This window comes from Macrosteles quadrilineatus, unplaced genomic scaffold (genome assembly GCF_028750875.1).
Source record: "Macrosteles quadrilineatus isolate MER2022 unplaced genomic scaffold, UCM_ALF_1.0 Scaffold_8__2_contigs__length_117827958, whole genome shotgun sequence".
In the NCBI taxonomy this organism is placed as follows: domain Eukaryota; kingdom Metazoa; phylum Arthropoda; class Insecta; order Hemiptera; family Cicadellidae; genus Macrosteles; species Macrosteles quadrilineatus.
This window is the reverse complement of record NW_026542601.1, coordinates 28,734,721-28,761,177: the sequence shown is the minus strand read 5'-3', so window position 1 is coordinate 28,761,177 and position 26,457 is coordinate 28,734,721. Positions and strand designations below refer to the sequence as shown.

The window sequence follows — 26,457 nt, the reverse complement described above, 5'->3', positions numbered from 1 at the left end:
TTAAGCATTGTTTGCAAAGCAGCTAACAAGTTAGGTTCAAGGCCTTGAAATAAGTTTTGTCTTCTCTCAAGCTAAACTTGATAATCTCCTACAAAGTAAATCTGAAGGTAAGATGGAGGTTGACCTGGAGGAGGCAAAAGAGAACCGACAAGGTGATACACTTGGCCTTGAACTTTGAATGTAGGCATATATCCATGTTCACGTATCTCATTACCTCCAAATGAAGTCATTTGAAATGCACTATTGTAATTTCTAATATTACGGAGAAAATGTCTTGACTGTGGTGAATCATCAGACAACAAAGAACAAAGAGGCTCAGGTGCTTCCAAAATAGGGGGGATGGTCACTTTTCCAGATGCACAACATATTCCACGTGGTTCTTTTGCCCAAGTCAAAGCATGGCAGAATCTGCAAACTTTGTCAAAGTCACCAATGTTAGCGGCTTCACTATAGTTAATATTTGGGTCGTATTGGAATCCACTGTTATATTTGTTTTCCCATCTAATTAGGTTTCTGTTTGCGTGACGTATTCTCTCTTGTTCAAGTCGGTTTTGAGTCTCCTCAATGGTTTCCAGATGTCTGGCTATTTGGTGCCTTTCTGCGTCTGCAACCATTACTACATTTCTTTCGTTTTGGTCTTGTTCTGCTCTATGGATATTTATTCTGTCTGATGCATTTTCCAATGTCAGGCGATGGAGGTGAACAGCACGATTGTGCCTATCATTATCTCTTAATTGCCGAGCTCTCCGCTCCTCGTCTGATTCATTCTGTCGTACTATGGCATGACGCACTCTGTCTTCTTCTAACCGCACATCTCGTTCCTCCTCAGTTTCTTCTTGTCTTAACTCTTCGTGCCGCAACCTGTCGTATTCTCTTCTCGCTCCTCGTTCTTCCTCAGTTTCTTGCTGTCTAAATTCTTGGTACCGCAACCTTGCATCTTTTCTCCATGCCTCTCGTTCCTCCTCGGACTGAACCATTCGAAAGTCTTGATGATGTTCTCTATCTTTTTTTCTTCTTCTTTCTCTCTCGTCATAGGACTGTCGAACTCTGTAGAGAGCCATTCGCTCTCGAGTCGTCAAGGGTTGGGATCTTGAGGTCCCCGCGCTCTCGTCAACTGCACGTTCGTTCAGAGAAAAGTCATTTACCACGATATTTGTTCTTTCTTGACCAGCAAGATCATCTGCCGACTCGTATTGATTTTCTTGCAACAGCCTTCTCCTCTTTGCGTCCTGCGATAATCTACCTAAACAACTTCTTTTTTTTCGAGGCATTTTGATTCATTCAAATATCGATATGATAGTAAATATTTACATAGCATATTTCCAGCTGAGTATGGTTCACCAAATTAAAACAAATAGTAATTCAGAAAAATATGTATGAAGTGTGTATAAATATATAAATATTACGTTTAAATGAATTAGGTGATTCGAAGAAAAAATATATTGATGGTACTGTACTATGGACTTTTGTATAGTTCCAAATGGACTTTTACCTTAATTAGTGCTCCAATGAAGAAACAGTGAATATAACAGAATGTCACTAAAATATTCAAAAGAAGATACTTACTTTAATACATAATGAATCAACTTCCATCAGCTCTTAGTTGTCATTTAAGGGTTAAAATGTATGCGTTGAAAATTAGGACAGATTTCAAACAATCCTTTTAATATAGGGCTATAGGCCTTCAAGGTCTTCTTCCCGGTCATCAAAACTCAAGAACAATTTTATAAGCAAATATGCTGGTAAAACTATTATCTATAAACCTAATATAATGACATATAAAGAAAAAGCAAAACTTATACAGTAAGACATCAATTAAATTTAATACTAATGTAATAAATAAGGTGCAACACTAACGATAACTAATTTGTAAATATGATGTGTTGGTACGTAAAATTGATTCTTGTGCAATACCACCGGTTCTAAGGAAAAGAACCAGTACCAAAAACCAACGTTTACAGTTAAGAACTATACTACATCCGACCAATTAAATGCGTTAATCCAGTTCCGAGGTGATTGATCTCTCTTGGTTTTGGATTTTCTGACAAAACGTTATCGGAAATCAAAGTTATTTCCCATTAATTGCATTATTTGTAAACAACTTTTAATGTAAAAATGTTGGTGACAGTTTGAACCAAACAATCTCATCCAAACAGCTTTTTGTTATTTAGAATATGACGTATTCTCTAAGAACAAAATCACACAATGTTGTGTTTTGAAAGTTTTTAATTTGATTTCGTAAGTAGGTAGGCCATGTATTCTAGGGAAAAGTACCGGTATCAAGGATCGTCGTCGAATAGGTTGTTATGAATAATTGGGTAGGCCTATGTACCCAAGATACAGTCTTATTTTCCTATTGGCTGTATGGACCAGCGATTGTAGCACATAGGGGTAAGTAGAAACTGAAAGTGACACATTGGAAAAGCGAGTTTAGCATCATCCGTAAACCTCTGTTACAATCACCCACTGCAGTTATGATTTTTCACTTTACGCTTTACACAACCGCCATTGAAACGCCGTCAATTAATTAATAAACGTAAGTTTCCCAGCCCTTTACATCACTGTTTCAAGGTCTTTTTTCCCGGTTATCAAAGCTTCAGAGCAATTTTATACACAAAGAATCTCTATTTCATTTTACACATTATTGAACCTGCGATTAATGAAATTCTGTATGTAAGGAAAATAGTTTTTAATCTCACTTGGTTTTGGATTTTGCTTTCAAAACGTGATCGGAAATGTTTGCGGTATTTGTAAACAACCTTTAATGTAAACATATCAGTGACAGATAGAAAAAATAATCTTGATCCGAACAGCTGTTCGTTATTTCATTGATGATTAAGTGATGAACATTGGACATTGGGAGAAAACTTGACAAAAATCGCACAAAATTGGGTTTTTAAACGTCCGTCATTTTATTTACAAAGTAGTGACGCCATATTTTAATGGCTAAAGACAATCTTGCCAATCCAGTGAATACATTAAAATGATTTGGAACTTGATAGGTACTCTTGTTTTTCAGGAGAAGGCCGCGTAAAATGGCTCTTGGGCCGTAACAGACTGGAAGACAGACAGAAATTTAGATGAGACTTGTTTCGGTTTCTTTAATGTATAAAACGTAAAAATAACCTAAAAGTTTATGATTCTGAGCAATGTACAGACAAAACTCTAATTTTATTTATATAGATATATATATATACGAATTTGAACGGATGCTATTTTTGGCCTCTATGGACCTCAAAACGAAAAAAAAATCTGTCCCGGGTCCAGGTCTTACCATGAGTACTACGGTAATAGCTTATTCCCTATATGGGAAATTCGCTAATATTCCCTATATGGGAAATTCGCTAAAATGGAGTTATATTGAAAAAATGATACTTTAAACATATTAAAATAGTGTTTTTGGTTTTGTAAAATATTTGTATTATCACATCCTAGGGAAATAATGCTTTTTAATCAGGAAATTAGAACATAGCCTAATGAAAAACCTAAGAGTAGAGTCCAAAATTATTCAAACTGTGATCCATCACTAGTTAATAAATAATAATAAATTAATTAATTTAATATGATTAGTTAATTAAAAACATTCAATATGCCACCATTTTGTTTCTACGAGGATTAGGGAGCTTAAATTTTCCCAGAATAGTTTTAAAACATATTTAATAAATTATGCAAAGTTTCAAAGACATCGGTCTATAAATGGGCAAGAAATATAAAGTCAAACGTTTAAACCACTTCGTGGAACACCCTATATATGTAACAGGTTAATGACAGTCAATATTCTAGTTTTGATAAACAAAGGTCTACAATGGGCTTTGAAAGCTGATTTGGTTACTATTCTAAGTGCCTTTTTCTGAAGTAACAAAACATCACTTATATTACTACAGTTACCCCAGAGAATCAGACCATAGCTTAACACTAACTAAAAATATGCAAAATAGGCTACTCGGATATATTTCTCAACAATTTTTAACCTAACTAAATAAATAACTCTGACAGTTTTGAACATACTAAATCAATGTGAGCTGACCAAAAAAGGCTGATGTCAATCAACACACCCAGGACTTTTATGGGCCTAACCTCTTTACAAATTACACCTGAGCCCAAATCTTTGTTTTTTGTATGGCAAACTTTGTGTCTTATCTACATTAAGAAGGAGATTGTTGGTCACTAAACCAATCCCCAGCTTGTTTCATTGTTTGTTCTACAGATAACTTTAATCTATTGAGATCATGGTGAACAGTTAGGAACGTTGTATCATCTGCAAACATTGTGGTTTGAGAACCCTCAATACTAAGTGGCAAATCATTGACAGAAATCAAAAAGAGTAGGGGACCAAGGACCGAGACTTGGGGAACCCTAGTTTTTAGAACAACCACGGATGCCACAGTGCTCCAATTTACACATTGAGAAACCATGATCGACACAATCAAAAGCCTTGCTCAAATCACACACAGTCACCTGAGCAAGACTCCTTCCCTCAAAAGCTTCCAAAATCCCAAAAACAAAGCAATCAATGGCATCCGTAGTTGACCTTCCACTGAGAAAACCAAACTGGCAGAAAAAAAGGCTTACTCCCCCTAAATCTATCAAAGTGTGTACATACCTGGTGCTTTACAATCCGTTCAATTAATTTACCTAAAATAGGCACTAATGACACTGGGCAATAATTTTTGACACTATTTTTGCAGCCCTTTTTGTGAATAGGAACCACTTGTGCTATTTTCAGCGCTTCTGGGAAAACTCCCTCCGTTATTGTTATGTTTATGAGATTTGGATTTAAATATCAGTGGTTTTTGATGATTTAATTATGCATGATAACTCTTGATGGAACGTTAGGACACTCAAAGCCGAACTATCAGTTAGGGAGAAAAGGTTAACAGTAGCTTCGTGTTCTAAAATATTAACAGGATGCCCAGCTTACCGGGAAACCAAAAGAACCGGGAATTGTATGTGAATTTTGTTGACCGGGAGAAATTCCATAAATTGTAGGTAAATGTCGTTTGGAACCAGAAATTTTGAATAACCGCCGATACCCTAAAGCGATATAATCATCGCAATATGATCATGATGCCTCCGTGATGCAGGAGTTTGTACAAGAGAAATTGATATTATCACTGTACAGTCATAATAGTAAATTTGTTTCTAATTATCTGATACAATTTTAATGCTTATACGGCTAGTCTGAACAACTTAGTATTCTAAACAAGGTATTTAATTTTCTCAAGACAATAATTTATTAAGACCTTGAGAGTTTTAACTAGTGGTTTAAGTCACTTATTTCATAATTAAATCCTTCCTATGTTGTACATTAATAGAAGGAAGAATGTTCTTTTTTTTATTATTATTACCGGCATAGGTTATCATGCAACCTAACTTATATTTAAAAAAATTGTATTTTATCTTAACTATTCACAGTAGTAGTGGGCCTGAGTGCAAACCAAACAGAAGTTTTTCAACCATTGTTTTCTGTATGTACTGTAATTCAAAATAGTAAAATCCAATGTAAGATTTGGAAGATATAAAAATAAATGGACTTTTTGATGAATTGATTACACAAAGCTACACGGATCATCTTCCTCCATTCTCACCTTGCACTCATATTTGGCTTAGGTGTGCATAAATAACACTAAGCTTTAAGATCTAAATCCTTACCTCTGTGTTTGCCCCATTTAATCGCTGCTCTCCACAATTCTATTTCTGGAACAACAAGTTCGTCCTGTTCCAAAATCTTGAGGAAACCGTCAGAATTCATCGACAAAAACTCTGGGCTTGCTAACACTTGATCCGTCTCAAATCTCAAAATCTATTAAAGAAAAAAATAGTGCATTAGTTGCAACAAAATCTAAATCAATAGTATTAATTTTTTTCGCATCCAAGTTAGTTGTCACATCGTGATTGATTAATTTATTTGTTACGTTTATAAATATTCTTCCGCCACCTCTTCTATGTTACAATTACTCCCAATATAATGATGATGGTATTTTTTCATCCATCGGAAAAAGCAGCTCTATTTCACAGAGAACATGCATCTGCAAGTTATAAAATAGTCAAGTGCTTTGGGTTTAAAAAATTGTCTGGGATATGTAGGCTACACATTGTTTTACTGTCAATTAGTGATGGACAAGAACCGAAACTTCAATATTTTTTTATCTCGAAGCTTTGGGCGGGATTGAAATACTAGCGGGATATTTTCGAGACAAGATAAAAAAAAAAAATTTAAATTAAAAAAAAATTTAAATTAAAAAAAAAATTTAATGTGGGAAACTTTTAAGGACTCAATATCTAGGAGATCATGTCATAGTCTGAAAATTAACAATAAGCTCTGTCGTGGCCAAGACTCGAAGCTTCAGGTGTATATCTACTTCACACATCTAATTTTAAAACTTAAAAAAGTTATTGAAACTCCAAAAGAAATGTATAAGAATCATGCTAGGTTTGAAGTACAAGGCTCATGTAAAGGATAGGTTTAGTGAACTAGGAATTTTATCAGTATTTAATTTATATGTATATGAATGTGTAATGTATGTGAAACAAAACATGACTAATACCAGTTTTCTTGGCCATAATCATACTTACAACACTAGGCACAAAAATAATTTGAAATTAGAAACACATAAATTAGAATTTAAAAAAAAAAAAAGACCACATATAAGGGCGCCAAATTCTTTAATAGATTGCCAGAGAGTTTGAAAAGTGAGATTAATATTAAGAAATTTAAAAAAAAAATTAAAGGCATTCATGATTGAGAACACTTATTATTCAATTAATGAGTTTTTAAATAACAAAAATGGCGTTGGTAAGATTTAGGTATATTGTATTATACTTGTAAATAGGCTAATTTTAATGTACTTATTTTTATTTCTTAGAAATAAGATCTGACACCATTCATTGTACATAAATTGTACATATTATGAATAAAGACATATTTGATTTGATTTGATTTGAATTTCTACATACCGAAAGTCTATGTACAAAAAACACTCAAACTAACCTTGGTAATGGCCGAGTCCAACTCCAGATGAGTGTAACACGCAGGGTTGTTCATCAGGGAACAAATGTTGTCTGTGTTCAAAAGAGTCATCAGTCTAGCAGCCAGGCTGTCTTTCAAAGGTTTCATCAAATACTTCTCCGCAACATACAGTAAATTATCAGCCTCATCAAATTCCATTGTAGCAGTAGTGTCATAGCCATAAACATATCTGAAACAGGTTAAAATTGTGTAACTTCTAGATGACAGTAGGTAATTAACAAGATTTTAAAACCAATTTAAATTATTGCTAATACAAATTTTAAGTTTCAGGACAATATTAATACGCTATCTAGTAAAGAATGGTGAGTCGGTGGCTCAGTCGGTAGCGTCACAGACTTCGGGCCCAAGGTTGCGATGTCGTGGGTTCGGATCCTGGTCACTGCCAAAAACATGTCATCAGTAGGCATACAGTTCACCTTTGTACTGTACGGGCTCACCCCTTGATTTGCTGGATACGTTCCACACACGGGCAGTTGGTCTATGTGTACGGGCAAATGCAAGGTTAAAAGAGGCTGCCAACCTCTACTTAAAAAAATATATATATATTTTATTCCATTTAGGCCTACATTTACTACACACCTTTAGAAGTCACAAACATTATTATTGCCCACTACTGGGGATAAATAAATATTTCAAATATTTGACAATTTAAGTGTGGTAATTAAATATAAATTAAATTTGATGAATTATTTCCAACCAAAAACAATTAATTGGATGGATGGACATGGAATCGCTAAGTTCCATAATTAGGTAGTTTACAATCAACTCACCTCAACATTCCCCTGAAGGTTTCAGGATGGATGTCTTTGATAGGAACATCTTTCTTCTCAGCCAATTTACTGTCTTCTAATTCTAGTCTGAAAACTTCACTGTGAGCCATCAACATCAACTTGACAGCTCCAATCCTTTCCTTAAAAAGGTAAATTTGACATTAGTAATCTATTATATTATTAAAGTGATACAATCAAATTTTATGTAAACGGTTAAGGTCATTTACCAAATAAAAATATAGGCATATGGCACATCAAAATGAAGCTTAGAGTGTGTAGATTTGCCGAAAAGTATTAATATGGACGAATTTCCTAAGGGCTCTGCCCCACAGGCTAATTTCCAAAGGGTTACCCCTGGCATATTTCCAAAGTTCAAATGATATAATTCAATTTAGTTCATGAAACAGCTGGTCAGTGCAATGAATTGGTGTTTGTTTATTTACTAGAAAAATGAAGATTGAATTGAGGAGGTTGGTTTTAAAGAAAGGTTGTATAAGTTTTGTTTAAGTATTGCTCAAAGTTTAGGTTAGTTTTTATTTTGTAATTTATATAGTAAGCTACATGGAAAGAGGCTTGACTAAAATTGAAGAATTATGGTAAAACATGTCATTCATGAAGCAGCAAAATGAAGAAATTGATGCTAAGGTATGTGTCCGTATGGAGGTATATTCTTTTGGATCTATTAACATCAAAAGTAGGGGTTTGAAAGTAGGATTACACTTTTAAATCAGTTTATATTTTCAAACTAAATCATAGAGTTGCTGTATTTTAAAACACACATCAGCACCACTTGAATAGCTCTCTAGGTCACATTTTCTTCCCGTTGCAAAGCACGGGTATAGCAATTAATCTTGTGTGCAATTAATTAATAATAACAGTTGTAGTTTGACATTTTTATAAGCAGAGCCCAACACTTGTTAGGTGTGATGCTGAACAGTTTTCATGATTTTAGCATGAAAAAAACTTAAGTTATTTTTTATGAATAGATATAGGCAGGTATTTAAATATTACTTACTAGTGTACATGTTGCTCGAAATCGAGCAATTGCAAAGAAGTAAAGTAGTTATTTAAACACAAATGTAAATTAAAGTAGGAAATATTTAATTTCAACAAAATCAGTAAAATGTACCAAATGCGTTTCGTTGAATTGAAAAGTAAATAACAGCAATTAAATTATACAGCTGATCAAAATGTAAACAATTATGTTCTTCATAAGGATAACATGGGAACTTTCAAAGCCACTGGGGCAGAGCCCAAGGGACTATTTCAAAAATGTAAGGCCAGTTTGCAAATCTACGCGACACGCTCTTTCCAATGAGACGTCAATGGATAAAATCGGTTAAGAAATGGCGGAGGAGTTCAACCGACAAAGTTTCATGTAGCGTATTAATTATATAGATATTACCCTATTATTACATTATTACTTGTAGCCAATATACAGAGTGAATAAAAAGTCAACCCCCCCCCCCTCTAATATTTTCGAAGTAAATATAGAGATATCCTTTTGGTGGCCCAACAATCTTAGCAGGAAGTTTCATTTTATGATTTTGAAATTTTTTAGTGTCCCTCAAAAAGGGGGAATTTTAGGGACAACTCAAAAATTTTAAATGTAAACCCCCTTCAAGTGAGACCTCATTTTGAAGTGTTTACGAAAACTTAAAGAATAGTGAAAACCAGAGTTTGCTATCTCTTCTCTATCTAAAATGGTAACTTAGCCGGGCCGCTAGTTAATTTGTGTAGGTAATAGCGTCATCGTTCAGCTGAGGTCACATGAGGACCATTCCAGGCTAAATAGCTACATTAGTAAAGAGTGGGCTTACCATGACTATGTCATTTATTTTTCATAACCATGTGTTTAAGAAAAATAAGAGGGAAAAACGAAGTGAGATGCTAATATCTTTCAATAAACCAGTCTTTGAAGTGTATACTGCTGCAATAGGTAATGCTTTTACTGTGTTCACATATGCATGCCAATAGTTGTTTAATTTCATTCAGCGTACCGTTTTATTCATACATATTATACAGTACCTTCATACTCAACCCTGCGCAGGTACCACCAAATGCCATTTGGCAGTGTTTCGCAAAAAAATCCCGCCAACGATTATTTAGAGATCACAACTTATCACGCTTGTTATGAGCAGTCAGGCTATGACGCTATCTTAGTAGTGACGTTTTGCTGTGACGTATATTGTCGGAGGGGCGATAAGAGAAAGAGAGGGAGTTATTGCTCATCTATTGTCAGTTTCACTTAGGGATGTTGCGATACCAGTGCTTTTCGATATTTAGTATCGATACCGTATCGAAAAGAAGTATCGATACCGGCTCAGTATCGGAACTAAGTATTGATACCGTCAGTATGGTATCCATTCGATACCAGTGACATCATATTCTGATTTACTGATCTTTGATTAAAGTTTACTCACTCCAGTACAGTACAGCCAATATAGGATTCGAGCTGCTAACTACCGAATTATGTAAAAAGTTTATAAAAACTAACCAAACATAGACAACCTCTGTTTTAAATTTTATCTTCAAGTAAAAATTGAAGTACCTTATGTTCTAGACCTGAATAGAGATATTAAGATGCTGCTGGTATCGTATCAGTATCGGTTGTTCCGATATTTACTTGGTATCAATACCAAGAGGCCAGTATCGTAACGTAAGAATTGGAAGGTAATATCTGAGGCAAATGGTAAACGCTCGTGCCTTCTGAGTGGTTGTTTTCAAATGTTGGAGCACCAGTGTGATAAAAAAAAACATATTTTCACCCAAATATTTAGTTTCTATGTCTAGCTTATCTGATATGTGGTTTGAGTAAATTATGATTCACTATTCATTCATGGAACTTTACATAGGTAACATATAAAAGTAAAACATGTAGTCAATGGTCAAACTTGACGGTTTGGTTGCAAAGAGTTATTTTTATTACAACCCAATGTTAGCAACGTTAAGCAAATAAAATTAAACCATGAACTATTTTACATCAAATTAAACTAATATAGATGACACCACTACAGTTTTTTTTTAACTAAATCTATTTTTTCAATTTAGGCTGATGGTAAACATAAATGTGTGTATTCTTTGGGAATGTAATAAAATTTACTATTAAAAAGATAAATTATATAGGCCTAGAAAATAAGGTAGGCCTACTTGATCTTTTACTCGAAGGTAAAATTGAAAACAAAGTTTGGCTATGTTTGGTTAATTTTTATGAACTTTTTACATTTAAAATTAACTTAGGTAGTTCTTAGCGGTTCAAATCCTATATTGGCTGTACTGTACTGGAGCAAGTGAACATTAATTAAAGACCAGTGAATCAGAATATTTTCATGTTGTTAGCCACCGGATCACTGGTAGGCCTATAGTAATAAATAATGGTTTAAATACCTTATACTGTCAAAGTGATCCTTTGTAGTCCATGTAGGCTACTGCAGTTTCATTCCCTAAAGGAACTTCATTAGGCTTCAAAAGACAACCAAATTTCATTCCAGAGGAAGTAATGGTAAAAATCAATCAAAATCACATTCACATAAATCACGGACAAACATACGAACATAACACATAGACATTACAAAAACTCCAGTACCGAAAAACACAAGTTTCTGTGTTCGTCCATGATTTATGTGACTTAATGTGATTTTGATTCTGATGTAAGTTCCTTTAGGGAATGAAACTGCAGTATCCTACAAAGCATCACTTTGACAGTAGGCCTATAAGGTAGGCCTATTTATATAGACCATTATTTATTAATCAGAATATGATGTCACTGGTATCGAATAGATACTATAAGTTACTGACAGTAACGATACCAAATATCGGAAAGACAGTGGTATCGCAGCATCCCTAGGCCTGAATAATTTATCTTTTTAATAGACAATTCTATTACATTACCAACGCACACATTTGTGTTTACTATCAGCCTACGGTAAATTGAAAAAAAGATTAAGTCAAAAAAACTATCAAGTATCATATTTATTTGTTTAATTTGATGTTAAATAGTGTGCCGATTTTAAATCCCAAGGTTTAAAATCTGAGACAAGGCAACGGACAAGTCTGTCCAACCATGACGTAACGCGGATTGAGATGAGAGGGGAGGACTGAAACTGTGCCACGCGCAAGTCACTCGTAGCAGCGCCATCAACAAGAAGGTCGCTTGTTGCGGGTGTAGGACAATTTAATCTTTATCTAATTCGTAGCTCGGAAATTCGCGTTTGGGTGAAAATTGTACATGCATCAAATGATCGCAATTGTCTAAATTTCGCCTAACTGCAATTGGGGGAAGTGTTTTACTAGTTTTAAACCGAGACAGTTGAGATTGCCAGATTGATTGTTGCGTTCGTAAGGAAATTCGTACATGCATCATAATCGATACGGTAGTAAATGTTAATTTCTTATCGAGTCATAAATTGTCGTGACGGTATTTTCAATTGAATCAATAACACCAGCTCGAAAAAAAGGAATTATTTGTCCTACACAGTGAAAAAACCGTTGTCGTGAAAATTCCGCTCGGTCAGACAATGCTAGGGGTCATGTTTTAAATGTTCGTCCGTGTATGAATCTTTGTCGGTATGAATGTTAAATGTGTCAACATGTGTAAGTAAGTAAAATGTTTTGTATTGTTTGTGTTAGTTGTGAAATAGTTTAGTAACTTACTGCCAATCTGCCGTATCTCACATTCATAGTCCATTTTTTATAGTTTAGCATTTAATCATGTCTCAGATGGTCTGACTATTTCATGTCTCATTTGGTATGTTGAAAGCCCACGGTCACAAAATCCAGAATGAAAATTATTTTTTTTAATTGCCACATTGCAATAAAGGTTAAGGTTGTGGTAGAAATTCTGATCATTTTAATATTATTTACTAGCCTAAATTGAATTTAAAAAATCAATTAGGTAGGTCCTAATTTAAGGGCCAAGTGAATGAATGAAATGAAATAATAATTGAAATAATATTTTATTTCCCATTAATTAATTATTTACAGACAAGTAAGCCTACATTGTATTTTTTTTTTTCTTTACTTAAATATGAAACAGCAAAACATTACTCACTAGATAACAAAACAAAAATGATATACTGTAGAAATACAAGTGTAAACAAAAAAAAAATACATTCTATAAGAAAGGAAACAGTCTACAAAGGCAGGGCCTGTGCGTAGACTCGAGTTGCGAAAAGATTAATTTAAATGGAAAGTAAAAAATATATGGAGAAAAAATCGTATAATTTAAACTTTTTTTATTTGTCTTGCTTGAAGCTGAATTTTTTGTGTTCTGGAACAAATTGACGGTAAAAAAAAACTCTTTGTGCAAACAGAGGTAATTTATAAAATCTGGTGAAGATTGAAGAGGAGAGGTGGAGTGTGGTGTATTAGTCAGTCACAGAAAGTGGTGTATCAGTGATTGTGTAGGGTCAACGGTCAGGTCCGCGCAACGCGATAACGGCCTCGGTGTCCTGAGCTCCACACCTCTTGGTACCGGTATCGATACCAAGTAAATATCGGAACAACCGATAGGCCTACCAATACAATACCAACAGTTTTTACAATAAAAAAATGTAGAAAAGATGTCACAATAAAAATATCGATATACCAACTGGTATCGATAGTAGGCCTACCGGTATTTATCGCAAGATCCCTAGTTTCGCGCTGAACCAAAATTGTCAATGTGGACCTTGAGTAGGCTACGGTACGGTATCTTAAAAGAGGTAGCCTTCTTTCACACCAGCGCAGTGCGGCACCGTCCCGCACCGTCGATGCGGGACGACCCGCAAGGCCCTTTCACACTAGCTGCCCGGATCCGGGCGTTTCCAGGCTGAAACTTTGTGATTTTTTGATATATTTCATTCAAATAAATAAAAGAAAGCTGGTTATGCTGCTTGTTGTATCCGAAAATAAAATACAGTGCCCCCTTTGCTTAATAATTGGATCTATGCAGTACGGTATGTGTAAAAATGTCGATTCATTGTATTTAAAGTTATGTTGACAGCTGTGGGGTAACGTATTTTAAACATCTGTAGAATAGTTTGTAAAAATTTAAACATGCAAATGAAAGATGGTTTGCTGCAGTGGGGGTCTCGTCATACGCACTGGCCTTCAAACTAAACCAAAATATAAAGCTTGACCATTGGCCAAACTAATCAGCCTATATAAATTTTAACCTCCATACCAAAAACAACAAACTTCCCTATTAAGTTAACAAGAGTATTACAAAATCAACCACACTCAACCACTGATCCACGCAGACTGTAAAAAATACTGATTTATGTGCGGGTGAAACCAGCCCGTCCCGCGCAAGTGTGAAAGCATACATAAGAGCCCATGATCACAGAAAACGTACTACTATAACCCAGAATGCCAACCGCATGGTAAAAAGCATTAAGTGATTTTAGAGAGTTTTGCCTGTCAATCCGTAGGCAGCGCCACCAGCGTTGCTATGCTATTGCATGGCAACGCTGGTGGCGCTGCCTACGGATCGACAGGCAAAGCTCTCTCAAAACGCTTAATGCTTTTTACCATGTGGTTGGCATTCTGGGTTATAGTAGTACGTTTTCTGTGCCCATGATATAAAAACTATTCATGCGGTTTCAACCCGCATTGGAAGTTTAGGTTCGTGCAGGTGATTTTTCAACCCGGACAGAGGTTTAGGTCTGTCCGGGTCAACCCGCACTGGTGTGAAAGCTCCCATATGATACTTGTGTGAACCTGGCAATAACTCGGCAATAAGTAGTGCGCGCGCCCGAAAAATCTATTGCTAGCTGTTTTGCGGCAAAATACGTCCGCGATCCATATTACCAATAATTCCAACAGATAGAGGACACTTTAACGGACACGACAGTATCAACATTATGATTGGTGTGAACCTGGCAATAACTCCAGCCATAAGTAGTGCGCGCGCCCGAAAAAATCTATTGCTGGCCGTTTTGCGGCAAAATGCGACCGCGTAACATGAAACCGATGATGTCACCAGATAGAGGACAGTTTAACGGACACAACAGCATCAATATCATGTACCTGGGGAATAAGAAAGGGGGGGTAAAGTCAGCAATAAGTAGTGGGCGCGCCCGAAGAAATCTATTGCCGGCCGTATTGCGGAAAAATACGTCCGCGAGCAATAATAACGACGATGCCAACAGATAGAGGAAACTTCAACGGACACGACAGTATCAACATCATGTACCTGGGGAGTAATTTAGGGGGGGTAAAACCAGCAATAAGTAGTGGGCGCGCCCGAAAAAATCTATTCCCGGCCGTATTGCGGAAAAATACGTCCGCGAGCAATAATAACGACGATGCCAACAGATAGAGGACACTTCAACGGACACGACAGTATCAACATCATGTACCTGGGGAGTAATATAAGGGGGGTAAAACCAGCAATAAGTTGTGCGCGCGCCCTTTCAAATCTATTGCTGGCCGTATTTCGGAGAAATACGTCCGCGAGCAATAATAACGACGACGCCAACAGATAGAGGACCCTTCAACGGACACCACAGTATCAACATCATGTACCTGGGGAGTAATATAAGGGGGGTAAAACCAGCAATAAGTTGTGCGCGCGCCCTTTCAAATCTATTGCTGGCCGTATTTCGGAGAAATACGTCCGCGAGCAATAATAACGACGACGCCAACAGATAGAGGACCCTTCAACGGACACCACAGTATCAACATCATGTACCTGGGGAGTAATATAAGGGGGGTAAAACCAGCAATAAGTTGTGCGCGCGCCCTTTCAAATCTATTGCTGGCCGTATTTCGGAGAAATACGTCCGCGAGCAATAATAACGACGACGCCAACAGATAGAGGACCCTTCAACGGACACCACAGTATCAACATCATGTACCTGGGGAGTAATATAAGGGGGGTAAAACCAGCAATAAGTTGTGCGCGCGCCCTTTCAAATCTATTGCTGGCCGTATTGCGGAGAAATACGTCCGCGAGCAATAATAACGACGACGCCAACAGATAGAGGACACTTCAACGGACACGACAGTATCAACATCATGTACCTGTGGAGTAATTTAGGGGGGGTAAAACCAGCAATAAGTAGTGGGCGCGCCCGAAAAAATCTATTCCCGGCCGTATTGCGGAAAAATACGTCCCCGAGCAATAATAACGACGATGCCAACAGATAGAGGACACTTCAACGGACACGACAGTATCAACATCATGTACCTGGGGAGTAATTTAGGGGGGGTAAAACCAGCAATAAAAAGTGGGCGCGCCCGAAAAAATCTATTCCCGGCCGTATTGCGGAAAAATACGTCCCCGAGCAATAATAAGGACGATGCCAACAGATAGAGGACACTTCAACGGACACGACAGTATCAACATCATGTACCTGGGGAGTAATTTAGGGGGGGTAAAACCAGCAATAAGTAGTGGGCGCGCCCGAAAAAATCTATTCCCGGCCGTATTGCGGAAAAATACGTCCGCGAGCAATAATAACGACTATGCCAACAGATAGAGGACACTTCAACGGACACGACAGTATCAACATCATGTACCTGGGGAGTAATTTAGGGGGGGGTAAAACCAGCAATAAGTAGTGGGCGCGCCCGAAAAAATCTATTCCCGGCCGTATTGCAGAAAAATACGTCCGCGAGCAATAATAACGACGATACCAACAGATAGAGGACACTTCAACGGACACGACAGTATCAACATCATGTACCTGGGGAGTAATATAAGCGGGGTAAAACCAGCAATAAGTAGTGCGCGCGCCCGATAAAATCTATTGCTGGCCGTATTGCCGAAAAATACGTCCGCAAGCAATATTAACAATGATGCCAACAGATAGAGGACACTTCAACGGACACGACAGTGTCAATATCATGTACTTGGGGAGTAATATAGGGGGGTAAAACCAGCAATAAGTTGTGCGCGCGCCCGATAAAGTCTATTGCTGGCCGTATTGCCGAAAAATACGTCCGCGAGCAATAACTTTTACCCCCCCTAAATTACTCCCTAGGTACATGAAGTTGATACTGTCGTGTTCGTTGAAGTGTCCTCTATCTGTTGGCGTCGTCGTTATTATTGCTCGCGGACGTATTTCTCCGCAATACGGCCAGCAATAGATTTGAAAGGGCGCGCGCACAACTTATTACTGGTTTTACCCCCCTTATATTACTCCCCAGGTACATGATGTTGATACTGTCGTGTCCGTTGAATTGTCCTCTATCTGTTGGCATCATTGTTAATATTGCTTGCGGACGTATTTTTCGGCAATACGGCCAGCAATAGATTTTATCGGGCGCGCGCATTACTTATTGCTGGTTTTACCCCCCCTAAATTACTCCCCTGGTACATGATGTTGATACTGTCGTGTCCGTAGAAGTGTCCTCTATCTGTTGGCGTCGTCGTTATTATTGCTCGCGGACGTATTTCTCCGCAATACGGCCAGCAATAGATTTGAAAGGGCGCGCGCACAACTTATTACTGGTTTTACCCCCCTTATATTACTCCCCAGGTACATGATGTTGATACTGTCGTGTCCGTTGAATTGTCCTCTATCTGTTGGCATCGTCGTTATTATTGCTCGCGGACGTATTTTTCCGCAATACGGCCGGGAGTAGATTTTTTCGGGCGCGCCCACTACTTATTGCTGGTTTTACCCCCCCTAAATTACTCCCCAGGTACATGATGTTGATACTGTCGTGTCCGTTGAAGTGTCCTCTATCTGTTGGCATCGTCGTTATTATTGCTCGCGGACGTATTTTTCCGCAATACGGCCGGGAATCGATTTTTTCGGGCGCGCCCACTACTTATTGCTGGTTTTACCCCCCTTATATTACTCCCCAGGTACATGATGTTGATACTGTCGTGTCCGTTGAAGTGTCCTCTATCTGTTGGCATCATTGTTAAAATTGCTTGCAGACGTATTTTTCGGCAATACGGCCAGCAATAGATTTTATCGGGCGCGCCCACTACTTATTGCTGGTTTTACCCCCCTTATATTACTCCCCAGGTACATGATGTTGATACTGTCCTGTCCGTTGAAGTGTCCTCTATCTGTTGGCATCGTCGTTATTATTGCTCGCGGACGTATTTTTCCGCAATACGGCCGGGAATAGATTTTTTCGGGCGCGCCCACTACTTATTGCTGGTTTTACCCCCCCTAAATTACTCCCCAGGTACATGATGTTGATACTGTCGTGTCCGTTGAAGTGTCCTCTATCTGTTGGCGTCGTCGTTATTATTGCTCGCGGACGTATTTCTCCTCAATACGGCCAACAATAGATTTGAAAGGGCACGCGCACAACTTATTGCTGGTTTTACCCCCCTTATATTACTCCCCAGGTACATGATGTTGATACTGTCGTGTCCGTTGAAGTGTCCTCTATCTGTTGGCATCGTCGTTATTATTGCTCGCGGACGTATTTTTCCGCAAAACGGCCGGGAATAGATTTTTTCGGGCGCGCCCACTACTTATTGCTGGTTTTACCCCCCCAAAATTACTCTCCAGGTACATGATGTTGATACTGTCGTGTCCGTTGAAGTGTCCTCTATCTGTTGGCATCGTCGTTATTTTTGCTCGCGGACGTATTTTTCCGCAATACGGCCGGCAATAGATTTTTTCGGGCGCGCCCACTACTTATTGCTGACTTTACCCCCCCTTTCCAATTCCCCAGGTACATGATATTGATACTGTTGTGTCCGTTAAACTGTCCTCTATCTGGTGACATCATCGGTTTCATGTTACGCGGTCGCATTTTGCCGCAAAACGGCCAGCAATAGATTTTAGCGGGCGGGCGTACTACTTATTGCCAAGTTATTGCCAGGTTCACACAAGTCCATATGATTCAATAGTCTAAACAGCTTTGTCCGGTGCGGGACGGTCCCGCACCACGCTGGTGTGAAAGAAGGCGTAGGAGAGCCCTGACTTGGACCAGGCCTAACTTAGATGTATACCGGTACTTTTAAAAATAGATCCAAGAAGTAGGCCTAGGCCTAACCCTTCTTTGCTTTAGTAATTTAGGTGACCACCAATGGTTGACCTATCAATTCTCATCCCTAGGGCCTAGACTAGCTTGGTTGATGAAAATATATTAGGCCTAATAGGCCTGCGCAAGTTATTACCAATTTTGTGAGCCTAGTAGAATTTCTAAGGGACAAGATATAAAAAATCTGTCGATATGTTAATATGAATAAGACACTTACTGGTTCTTCCTGACCTTCTCTTCTAACTGCGAAATAGCAGTCAAATTTTGGTTTGGATGAAAATAAAAACCGTATAAAGTTGGGAGGAGGATGGACTGATTCCATTTTGGATAGTTAGTAGGACTACTTAGTACGTAGACCTAGCCTAAGTTAGGCTGGCTGGCTATGTGCTATGTTAAGCCAAAGCTAGATAAGAAAATTTCAACTCAAACTTTAAGATATAATAAAATCCTTCTTAAATTCACATCACGGCACGATCACTTCACAAAGACTTAAGGTTTGCTCTTGCTGTATGATGAAGACAAAGTACTTGAATGGAAATGGAAATGAAATCGTCACGTGGTCGTCACTCGTCGGTCGACTCCGACTTCCGACTCAGTGTTTCCATCCGCAAGAAAAAAATATCCCTGGGCCAACGTCAAAAAATCCCTAGTTATCCTTAGTCCGTGTTCTAATAATCCCTCCAATTATCCCTCTATATCAAATCTAGATAATTTATTATTTTTGCAGCAATACCAATGGATATCATGTATAGGTAGCCACCTAAAATATGGCAACTGGTGATATTATTCTTCAATATCCCACATTATTTATAATGTAACACTATATAAAAAACATTTTTGTACCATTAAAACCACGGCCACCTTTAACTCCAGGCAGGCCGCGGCCTGGTAGAATTGGCAACGTTGCAAGTACCGTAGTAGGCATTGTTTAGCGCAAGCCGTCCCATAAGTTAACATGAAAAAAAAATAATATAGAATCGAAAACCAAAACAATATAAATTGAAAATCTATTTCTGTACATTGAATGTGGAGTCAACATTTAGCTCAGTAACCAAGCTTTCGTATTCTTAAAAAAATACATAAATATCATTAGCTTAGCGTTCTCCAAACAAACACCTTTTACAACACTATACTTGCAACGTTGCCACTTCGAAGGCCGTGGCCTCCGGCCTGGAATTAAAGGTAGCCGTGATTAAAAACTGTCTATGTGGTACAAAACAAGATTAATTGGTATACAATTGTTTCAAAAATATTATTTAAGTGTCCAAATTTCAAACTTAATAGTCTTTTTCAAACAAGGCCACCATGCCTTGGTGAAAAGGTTACCCCAAGTTAGTTACTAACCAAAGAACATCACAGAAATCACCGGCATACAAAATAAAAACGAAAACAAACATTCGACATTGACACAGGGCACAGGGCTACTAAGAAACAAATACAGTAATCTAGATCCGCCATTCCATTCCACCGACCAACTCCAACTTCGCTTGTTTCCTGCAGTGTTGGCTGTTTGTTACTCTTCCCTGTGAGTGTCCCGACTTTGAAATACTACGTCACTACCATACCACTACCTACAACCATAGGCCGGTATTATTACACTATCATAGTTCTATGACATATTATATTATCAAATATATGATAATATGTTCTCTCAAGGAGAACATATTATCATAGTTCAAAACCATTATAATAGTTGGTACATTACACTGTAATAATTTTCATCAAAGACATATGATAATAGATATATGTCATAGAACTATGATAGTGTAATACGGGCCATAGACAAAACATCCTCCTTGAGGAGTATCTTTTATCTATGCTACAATCGATTTGTTACCAAAACCTAGGGAAAAAATAGTATAATCAATGTGTTATCAGTCCCTTGCAAAATTAGCCAAAATAGGTCCTTAACGTTGTTGAAATACAGCCATAATGTATTATTTTATCAATATTTCAATTTTATAATGTCAAAGGCCTGAAATCCCTAGAAAATCTCAAAAATCCTTCAATTTCGCTGATTATCCCTAGTTATCCCTCAATCCCTTTTCAATCCCTCGAAGGCCCTAAATATCCCTAGAAAGGGATTTTTATCCCTCAAATGGAAACACTGTTCCGACTCCGACTGGTCGAGTCGAGGTCGAGCCTCGAGCGTGGTGGAGCGTGTCGAGTCGAGCGAGGTCGACTGGTCTCAATCTCTCAATGGTCATATCCGTTATTCGATTCCGATTCCTCGATTCCTCCTCTCGTCCTCGACCCTCGTTCAATCCAATCCAATCCAACTAGAATATACTGGGGACCTGGGGAACGAGCTGGCGTAGTGGTTTGAGCGCGGGACTTCAGTCACTGAGGTCCCGGGTTCGATCCCCGCCAAGTTACCAATGCATTTTATCCAAGTGATAATTCCGTAACCCCTAGGTCTAGCCTGAAGTAATGTGAAAAACAATCCCAGGCTCGTGCTTAGCGTCCTATAAAAAAACCAGATATACTAATATACAGTATGTAATTAAGAATTGAACAAATCTGTATTTTTTAAACTGAAATAGATAGAAATATTCTGTTTGTGGCATTGATTTTTAACAAAGAATCCGCAATTTTTTACACAAAAAAAAATGTTCTACCCTTTAACGGGGTAGGGGGTGAGGGTGATTTATTTTTTTAAAACAACCCCTGAGTGTCCCCTCATTTTGGAGGGTTTCTCAAAAGAAACACAATGACGCAAACCCAAGGTAGATACTGTATTTCATCCCTAGCTTAAATGGCGGGTATTCCAAAATTTGATTTATGTGAAAAAGCACCCATTTTGGAATACCTGCCATTTTGGCTAGGGGTGAGATATTCACTTCGGGTTTGCGGCATTGTGTTTCTTTTGACAAGCCCTTCACTCAATAGGGGTTGCTATTAAAGGGGTGAACAATTTTTGTTGGTGTAAAAAATTGCGGAACCTTTGTTACAATCAATGCCACGAACAGAATATTTCTATCTCTTTTAGTTTAAAAAACACAGATTTGTTTCAATACATAATTTACACACTGTATATACAAAGTTTGAACGCTCACCACTCGGGCGGGATTTTCAAATCAATATAGAAGGAGTTGGCGCGGCTGTCACGATTCCATCTGCAGAGTGCAAACTTTATCGAAAAATACAGTATGTATAAACAAAATTTGTTCAAGCTATTCAGTTGAACTAATTGTCATCTACAAAGCCAGCCATCGAGTTTGATTAAACAACTTGAAGGATTCAACTTTGTAATATGTACTGACTCACAATCGAGAGTCCTAGAGAGTACTTATAATGGAATTGAGAAGAACGGATTAACGTCAGAAATTATTTATCTTGCTATGGAATGTGAAAAAATATAATTTTCAAATGGGTACCAGGACCTTGCGGTATACTACACAATGAGTTAGTCGTGCTGCATGGTGCACAAGGCTCTTGTCATACAGGAGCCACAGTACCTTCTTGAGTGGCTCTCTTTCCGGGAGGATTTCTCTCCAGCGCAGTACCCGCCATGGAGGTCCCCAGCTTCACTTTCCAAGAGTATGAGGCTTGAGTTTGGAAGGAGAAGCTTCTCGTACTTCGGCCAAAAGCTGTACAACGACCTCCCCTCTGGCCTCAATAAATATGCCTTTCCATTTTTTAGAGCCAAAATTAAGGAACTGTACTGTTATGATTAGTTGTTATTCAGATTTTCTTTTTTCTGTTATTGTTATTGTTATGTTGTTAGTGTTATTGTTATTGTTGTTATTGTTCTTGTTATTGTTCCTGTTTATTTGTTTGTTAGTTAAGTTATTGTTACTTATAATATGACGAGAGTTGTTCTGAAAAGCAGTTGTACTGAGAAACGCTTGATCAATAAAGGCATTTTTATTTATTTATTAGGAAATTCTGCTTGATAGACCCCAAGCAGTAAAGACATTCAACCCTGACCATCCTCAAAATCCCATTTTAACATTAGAAATATCCCAATCTTCTTGAAAAACAAATTACAATAATAAAAATAACCATGTGAAAGTAACTATGCTAACAAAAATTGACAATTTTATTGTACAACCATGTAACTAACAAACTGCCCATTTCAGATGACAATAATTATACTAGTCCAAAGGAAGCAACCAAACCGAAAAAAGTTATAATTATGTAAAATATAGAACCTCGTGGCTGCATTGTTTATAAAAAGCAAAGCCGGCCATTTTTGGCAAAATTGAAAAAAAGCTAAATGCTCAAAAGTTGTAAAATGTTATTCTATTTATCGCAGTTTGAAGAATTTGCTTAAGCCTTGAAAGTAACCGTCGATTTCGACCCTCTACGTAGGCGTTATTGGTTACACCATTTTCATTGCGAAAATGATAGATGAACAGTTTAAGAGTTTTTATCAAAGTATAAGGTAATATCCTCGCACGTTTTTGAATTATTAAAGAATGTCCATCACATCTTTTGATGAGCTACTCTGCGGTTGAAGCCACATTTAACGAAGATCAGTACACAATTCAGGAATTCAATCAGTGCTGAAGAAAGATTAACGATAACTCTAGCATCTTTCACCTTTAATTTAATCTCCAATCAGTTGCTGAACATCTCTCCTCCAACTAAATTCCAACATTTCTCACGTTCAGTCCTATCAGAATACTCTTGAAAGTGTATATCCCACAGTAAATAAATCTTTTGAAAATGGAGTTTTTCCTAGTAAACTAAAGACACCAAGGTAGTGCCTATCCACAAAAAGGATGATAAAGATCAAGTAAAAAACTACAGGCCAGTGGCAGTCCAAAGTGCATTTTCTAAGATTTTTGAAATAATTTTCCTCAAACGACTTAATCCTTTTTTTATCACATAACAATCTTTTATAACCACAACAATATGGATTTAGAAACAAATAGTTCAACAACTGATGCAATTTTTGATCTATTAGTCTCAGTACATGACAACCTGGATGTGTGCGAAGAATCCCTGTGCTTGTTTTATGACATGACAAAGGCCTTTGACCTTCTCTCCCATAAAATTAAACTGGCAAATATTGGAATTAAAGATAAGCCACTCCAATGGATTTCTACCTATCTACAGACACCAGATTGTAACAATAAAATATTCAGGCTCTGATGGACTAACAAGAAACTACCGTTCTACAATTTCCCCTGCCATAAACACCGGAGTGCCGCAAGGCTCCACCCTTGGACCAGAATTGTTTCTGATCTATATGTCAATGATAACTCTAGCATCTTTCACCTTTAATTTAATCTCCAATCAGTTGCTGAACATCTCTCCTCCAACTAAATTCCAACATTTCTCACGTTCAGTCCTATCAGAATACTCTTGAAAGTGTATATCCCACAGTAAATAAATCTTTTGAAAATGGAGTTTTTCCTAGTAAACTAAAGACACCAAGGTAGTGCCTATCCACAAAAAGGATGATAAAGATCAAGTAAAAAACTACAGGCCAGTGGCAGTCCAAAGTGCATTTTCTAAGATTTTTGAAATAATTTTCCTCAAACGACTTAATCCTTTTTTTATCACATAACAATCTTTTATAACCACAACAATATGGATTTAGAAACAAATAGTTCAACAACTGATGCAATTTTTGATCTATTAGTCTCAGTACATGACAACCTGGATGTGTGCGAAGAATCCCTGTGCTTGTTTTATGACATGACAAAGGCCTTTGACCTTCTCTCCCATAAAATTAAACTGGCAAATATTGGAATTAAAGATAAGCCACTCCAATGGATTTCTACCTATCTACAGACACCAGATTGTAACAATAAAATATTCAGGCTCTGATGGACTAACAAGAAACTACCGTTCTACAATTTCCCCTGCCATAAACACCGGAGTGCCGCAAGGCTCCACCCTTGGACCAGAATTGTTTCTGATCTATATGTCAATGATTTACCCGACTTTTTAACTGAAGGGAAAGTGTGGCTCTTTGCTGATGACGTGTGTCACTTAGTTCAGGACAGTGACCTGGGTAGTGTAGTGTATACAATAATAATGTACCATAATGTTGCCATTTTTACGATATTTAGATTTGTGTTAGAAAGAGTTGGCAATATGTTTTGCATTTGTGTCCTGACTGCGATCAGGCGACTGTGACGTCATATCGTATGATTTCAATAAAGCTCCCGGATTGGCTACAACCCATCACGCCACTATTCCCTCCACGTTTAACCGCCGTTCCAAAAGTTTCCTTGCTGACCAGTCCTCAAGATTCCAGCAAACCGTAACCATGTAGTCGGCCGGGTTTTATTTAATTCCCCAAATGGTGTTTTTATTTCAAGTCATTGCACCCCAAACGTTCCAGTGGCGACGAGGTACGAAAATGACTCAACGCGTAAAAAGTTTTTAAGTGATTTAAGTGACAATCGAAGTGCACCGTAGCAAGGTACGTGTGTTTTTAAAAGTGACAATTGAACTTCTAGTGCACCGTAGGAAGGTACGTGTGTTTACAGAAGAATTCGGTCAAGTTAATTTCGAACAGTGCGTGTGAGTGTGAACATTAATGCCGCTTGATGAGAACCTTATTGATAACTTTAGAACTTTATTAAATTTCAAGATGTCGTTCATCGGTGCGATAGGTCCTTTTGATAATTCAGAAGAAACGTGGGACTCATATATCGAGCGTTTCGAATTGTTTGTTACATGTAACGATATTACCAATGCTAAAAAGGTTAGTACGCTTTTGACGGTTGTCGGAGTGAAAACTTATAACCTGCTTAAAGACTTATGTACACCAGACAAACCTGCTACTAAGAGCTACGAGGATATTGTACGGATCATTAAGGGACATCTTCATCCAAAACCATCTTTTATTGCCGAAAGGTACAAGTTTAGTCTACGAACACAATTAGAGCATGAATCAGTCGCTGATTACATCGTCAACCTGAAGAAACTCTCTGTCAACTGCGAGTTTAAGGGCAAACTACCGGATCATCTTCGGGACAGGATCGTTAGTGGGTTGAGGGACGACGCCACCAAGAAGAGGTTGCTGGGCGAGGAAGATCTCACCTTCGAGAAGACGGTCCAAATAGCCACATCGATGGAGTTGGCAGCTAGAGACACCGCGGCCCTGACCTACCACAACACGGGGGGAGGAAGTCGTCTCCACAACGTCGCTTCGAAGCAGCAGCACCAGCGGAAGCCGTGGCAGCGCTCAAAAAGTGAAGTAAAGTGCTATTGTTGTGGTAAATCTGGTCATTTAAAAAGTGAGTGCCGTTTTAAAAGTTTATCTTGCAATTTTTGTAAGAGGAAAGGCCATTTAGAAAGTGCGTGTCTGATGAAGAAAAACAATGGTGAGTCACAATCTAAATTTGCATTTAATGATAAGCGTAAAGATGGACAAAAGAACTGTACACCTAAGTTTACCTCTGGTAACAAGTCTCATAAGTATAAGCAAAACTATGTAGAGAACACAGGGGTCAATGACAATGACGATGATTATAGTGATTTAGCTAACTTATTTTCCATAAATGACGAGGAAACTAAACAGAGGGATAGAATAAAACCTATCACGGTTAATCTTAAAGTAGAACATACTGTATTGCCATTTGAGGTTGACAGTGGAGCATGCGTGTCAGTAATTTCTGAAAAGTGTTATAACGATAATTTCTCTGATCTCGAATTAATGCCCACTAATTTAGTTTTGAGCTCCTATACAAACCAGCCAATAAAACCTGTAGGAAAACTTAACGTAAATGTACAGCATGAATCTGAGCATAAAAA

At 37.8% G+C, this 26,457-nt stretch overlaps 1 protein-coding gene across 4 annotated transcripts in view; it reads right to left on the bottom strand.

Moving 5' to 3' along the window:
* The window catches only part of LOC129000970 (BTB/POZ domain-containing protein 9-like), a 71,667-nt gene extending 52,367 nt beyond the window's left edge, over positions 1-19,300 (bottom strand). Inside the window, exons 1-4 of one of the 4 annotated variants that reach the window (XM_054428081.1) lie at positions 18,956-19,300; positions 7,801-7,940; positions 6,992-7,199; positions 5,653-5,803 (exon numbers count right to left, since the gene is read on the bottom strand). In XM_054428081.1, the coding sequence (XP_054284056.1) occupies positions 5,653-5,803; positions 6,992-7,199; positions 7,801-7,940; positions 18,956-19,060 (604 nt within the window). In that variant the 5' untranslated portion in view covers positions 19,061-19,300. The remainder of the gene's footprint in view (positions 1-5,652; positions 5,804-6,991; positions 7,200-7,800; positions 7,941-18,955) is intronic. The other 3 variants (XM_054428080.1, XM_054428079.1, XM_054428082.1) reach the window with 3 other exon arrangements.
* Positions 19,301-26,457: the final 7,157 nt, after the last annotated feature.